This window comes from Metarhizium robertsii (assembly GCF_000187425.2).
Source record: "Metarhizium robertsii ARSEF 23 chromosome Unknown MAA_Scf_13, whole genome shotgun sequence".
Classification (NCBI taxonomy): Eukaryota; Fungi; Ascomycota; class Sordariomycetes; order Hypocreales; family Clavicipitaceae; genus Metarhizium; species Metarhizium robertsii.
The window spans coordinates 458,925-463,339 of NW_011942153.1; the positions used below are offsets into that span (position 1 = coordinate 458,925).

The 4,415-nt window shown below is 52.0% G+C and overlaps 2 protein-coding genes across 2 annotated transcripts; one reads left to right on the top strand and one right to left on the bottom strand.

The window, feature by feature from the left end:
• Positions 1-397: 397 nt before the first annotated feature.
• MAA_11688 (TPR domain protein) lies at positions 398-1,732 on the top strand (the record flags this gene model as incomplete). The annotated part of the gene is made up of 1 exon (XM_011412603.1): positions 398-1,732. One exon carries the CDS (start codon positions 398-400, stop codon positions 1,730-1,732), a length of 1,335 nt encoding a protein of 444 aa, XP_011410905.1.
• A 113-nt stretch (positions 1,733-1,845) lies between these two features.
• MAA_01392 (Uncharacterized protein) lies at positions 1,846-3,583 on the bottom strand (the record flags this gene model as incomplete). The annotated part of the gene is made up of 2 exons (XM_007819390.1): positions 1,846-2,025; positions 2,075-3,583. The coding sequence occupies 2 exons, from the start codon at positions 3,581-3,583 to the stop codon at positions 1,846-1,848; spliced, it is 1,689 nt and encodes a 562-aa protein (XP_007817581.1).
• Positions 3,584-4,415: the final 832 nt, after the last annotated feature.

The following is a 4,415-nucleotide window of genomic DNA, read 5'->3' on the forward strand; positions in this document are numbered from 1 at the left end:
CGGTATCGTGGGTGATAACATGGACACAGAATCTCGCACAACCAATTAATACCCGGTCATAGGTCAAAATTATTGAGAAGTTGTTCGGATCTATTGGACATTGTGTGTAGTCCTTCACTGATGTGTTCATGTGCTCGTTATTGGAAGACAGCGACATCCTGCCTATGTCAGAATTCTGAACGAGCAACATATAAGGAGCTAGGGTGAGGTTTCGCAGTGGTCCCGCGTCGGGCCAGCAGCGGACTAGCGCATGGTACTCCGCCTCAATATGCCCTGGCGAATCAGGCGAAGCACAAGGCAGTATTGCTATGGCCTGCAAAAACTAAAACCTTGTTGCCATTAATACCTCTTTCTCTTCTCATATTCTCTGCATTTACAAAATTCTTCTTCGACTGTAATGACTTCTCATAGTCTTCCGGCTGAGCACATCTACTGCGTACAAGCGGGCAAGAAACACCATGACCTCTTCACCACCATATATGCTGGCGAGAATTATTGCGGACGATGCGGATTAGCGAACCCCTTTTCCTCCCAGAGTCGAGCCAGATCTAGAACTCCTGCACGTCCTGGCCCCCATGACGAGGTGGTTGAGCTCGAAGACTCCCCGCCAAGGCCAGTCAGTCCTGCCAGTCAGCTCATGCGCAACAGGACAAAGTCGTCGTCATCGGTCAATGTTGGACTCGCCCAACTACTTCCGAACACTGTGTCGGTCCTCAACGGAGCCGATGCACGAGCGCGATTACATGCTCCGAGGCAACCACCGTTCGGAGCAGTTGCATCTGCGGCCAGCCAAGCCATACAGAACTCCAAAGCCAGCACCAGAAAGCCTTCGAGGCAGCGCACTGGCTACCAGTGGGTACACATCAGTCTTCTGCTTGTGAGCCTGGAGGCCAGATACTTCAATGGCCTCGTGGTCGAGGTTCCAGAGACAGTATTGCCCCTGAAAGACACCGTGATCAAATTCAACTCGGTAGATTTACTTACCTGGCCATCGTTCACCGAGACACTGTTCGAGCACCTACGTCCACTTCCAAGTAGTATTGATCCCTCCAACAAAAGCCTTTGGAGCCTTTCTTTCGCTTCAGCGTTCTCCGGCAAGAAAATAGTCACCGTTCCAAATACCGACAAGTACATCACGCCTTCGAGTATGCTAGCTTCGGGGCATTTTTCGAACAATCAAGCTGGGCAGTTGAAGGTTCTCGTCGTCTTGACGTCCACACAAGTAATTGACAGGCAGGAGCCGACTACGCCGCTGAGGCCAGATGAATACTCGACTCCCACCAAGGAGAACAAGAAACGGAGGATCAAACAGGAGGACAAGACTCCATCCCTTGTACACAAGAAGCGGATCAAGCAGGAGAAGGACGTCGAAAGGGGGAACGAGACTAAAAGAGATGAAATCAAACAAGAGATTCATGTTAAGACGGAGCAATACGATCCGGATGCTGATACATCTTCGCCAGGATTGACGTGCAATGAGTTGGATGTGGAAGAACTAGGTGAGATGGAACATTCGCCCTCCGATTTGGTGTCGAATAGTATCGATGTCGGAATCAGAGACGAGGATGACGCAGAGCAAGAGGCAGGGCAGGAGGGCGAATATGAAGACGAGACCAAAAATGCCCTGGAGCTTGTAAGAAGGCAAGCCGACTCGGCGAAATTAAAGACTGACCTCATTAGGTGCGCTTATCGTCAGCAGGCATCTATGAGTCCGCTGGTGGAGCTCAAGTAGACCTGGTCGACAATATGCCAATCGAAGAACTTCAGCCAGCTCACTCTACGCGCTTCAGAGGCACCAAAACCCCGGAAACATTTGCATCTCGACATAGAAAATAGAAGGATTGACTACTCCGACGCTCCGTCGTATATGTCACCGTCCACCGCGTCCCAGCCATCATCGCTTATTCCTTCGATATCGTTCCCTTCTTCGTCTTCAAAACCAAGCTCGACCAAAGGCTCCTCTGTCGGCTCACCGTCCTCAAAATCATCTTGCTGGGCATGAGTTGCTCGATCAAGCAACGCTTGCTAAACGCAATTAGATAGTTTCAATACATATACAGACATAGTCGCTTACATATTCAGCAACCCCTCCTGTTGGTGCCTTTCGATAAGCCAATATGGGTGGCCGGCCGCTCTCGACGTGCTGGGCAATCCTCCCGCGGAGGCCAAGATAGAAGCGCTTGAACGGGCGGAGCTTATCAGAGTCTTGGTGGCTGCCGCCCACTACCTCGTCATAGCCCATCTCTGTGAGAGCCCTTCGACACCACTCTTTCGTCTCTGGCTCTAGGCATGTGTCAATATCGATATTAGACAATGGCCGTGCCATTTCGTTTAAAGCCGATTGGTCAATCGGTATACCCCAGTTGCACGCCTTTATCGGATCGGGATAGTGGTAGTTCATCCACGGTTGGCCGTGAACCACGTGGGGGCGGTTCTTTTGCAGGCGTATGCGGTGTAGGTTCCATGCCTCTATAAAGTCGAAGAGTTCCTGCCGCAGCACGTCTTCGAAGACGGCGTACATGGCAATCTGATCCTCCAGCATTTCGCCATCGAAGTCGCCGTCCCTAGCGAGCTCACCGAAGTAGTCCACCCATTGTCTTGATGAGACGTGGAGCATTCGCTCCCACCAGCTCTCGATTTTGACGTTTTTCGTGCTCGGGCCCGCCTTGTAGGAATCCCTCAATCTTTTGCCTTGCTCAAAAACTTGCCCATGCCATTCCACGCGCCCGTCTGCAGCCAAGGCGAAATTCCAGTGGGCGGCTGCCACTAAGGGCGTTTCGCGGCCTCTGTCTGCCTGCAGATACCATGGTCGGAAGCCATAGGCGTCACATGCCGCTAGATACTGCTTCAACACGCTCAAGGCAGTTGTGGCAGAATGGCCAACGTAAAACCAGATGATGTTGCGTGAGTAGGCATCGATTGCAGCGTATATCTCGAAGCCGTATGCTTTGAGCTTGTCGTGACCATCAATGCACCACTGGTAGTTCGGTCCTGGAACGAGGAATTGACCCTTCTTCCTCCGCAACATTCTTTTTCGCATCTCGACCTCGTTCGGGAACATGATTTTGTACATCTCGAAAAGGGGATCTCTTGGCACCCAGAGTTGCTTTTGGTGGCGAAGGTAGGGTTGAAGAAACCTCCTACCATATCCTGCGATGGCATTGGACCGTTGCGTCATTTCAATGATGAGTTGTTCTGTTTTCATCAATAGTGTAAGCCGCTCCTCATCACTATCGATGCGACGTACCCAGCGGCGGTCTGGGTGAAGTCTAATGCGTTTTAAACCCCGCTTGGTGATCGGCCAACCTTGCCGCTGCAAAACTGCCAGCGTCTGTTTTTCGGTCAGACCAACGCGGAAGACGAGATCGCGGATAGCCTCAATCAGCTCGGGACTCTCGCTGGTGCGTGATTGTTGACGTGGGAGACCCCAACTCGCGATGCGCCGAGATATCGTGCTCAGATCAACAGTTATGTGGAAATGATGCTGGAGCTTATACCTTATCTTGCTTCTTGGGACACCGCTGAGATAGAGCAAACTGACATAGTCACGGTACTGGTCAATTGGATTCGGTGGCCGCGGCATGGTGTCGTTCGGTGGTAGACAATTGGAAGTTCGCGGCAAATGTCTCGCAGACCAGAAAAAGGGGTTCGGTAGTGATTAATCCACCGCACTACCCCGCAGCGGTGCGGGTGCTGGCCCGCCGCGGCTAAAATGTGAGGGATGGTGGTGGGATGTTCTTTTTGGGACTTGAAGGGGCTCTGGTTCTTGCTGACAGGTTATATATTGACCCTTCGCACCGTCACCACTGATTCTTGCGACAGATTAGTTGTTGAATGGCCGCCATCGACATGTCTGTTGTCGAACGCGCTAGAACAGGCGCAACTACTGTCGCTGAAGCACCGGACAGGGACTCCGACGAAAAAACCACCAGAGACAGCAGTGGCAAACGAAAAGCCCAGCCCAGTGCCCAGGCGACAGCAGGCAGGATTACCGTAAGATCCATTCCGTCGTCGTTTTTGCTGATGGAACATACTGAGGCGATTGTGTACGCAGAAGAGGAAAAAGCAAACCAAAAAGGATCCTCCTATCGGCTCGGCTCGTGATTTCCCATGCCGTCCATGCGTTACTCGCGCAACCAAAGCTCCTGGCCACGAATGTGCCTCTCAGAATAGTGAGTGGGTTATTCTAATGAAAGAAATGCCACCGTGCTAACGCGCGCCGGTTAGATACTGGTGCAGCTTGCTGGGATTGCGCAAGAAATGGCCATACTTGTAGGCCGGTAGGTGGTGGTCTGTCTGGTTCTGGAAGAGGGTGGGTTGCTGATTTATTTACGCTCGCAGGTCCCTGCCGGCGCTGTTGCTGCCGTACGCACTTTTTGGCGGCTCAATCGTCAGATCAAAGATACCAATGGTGA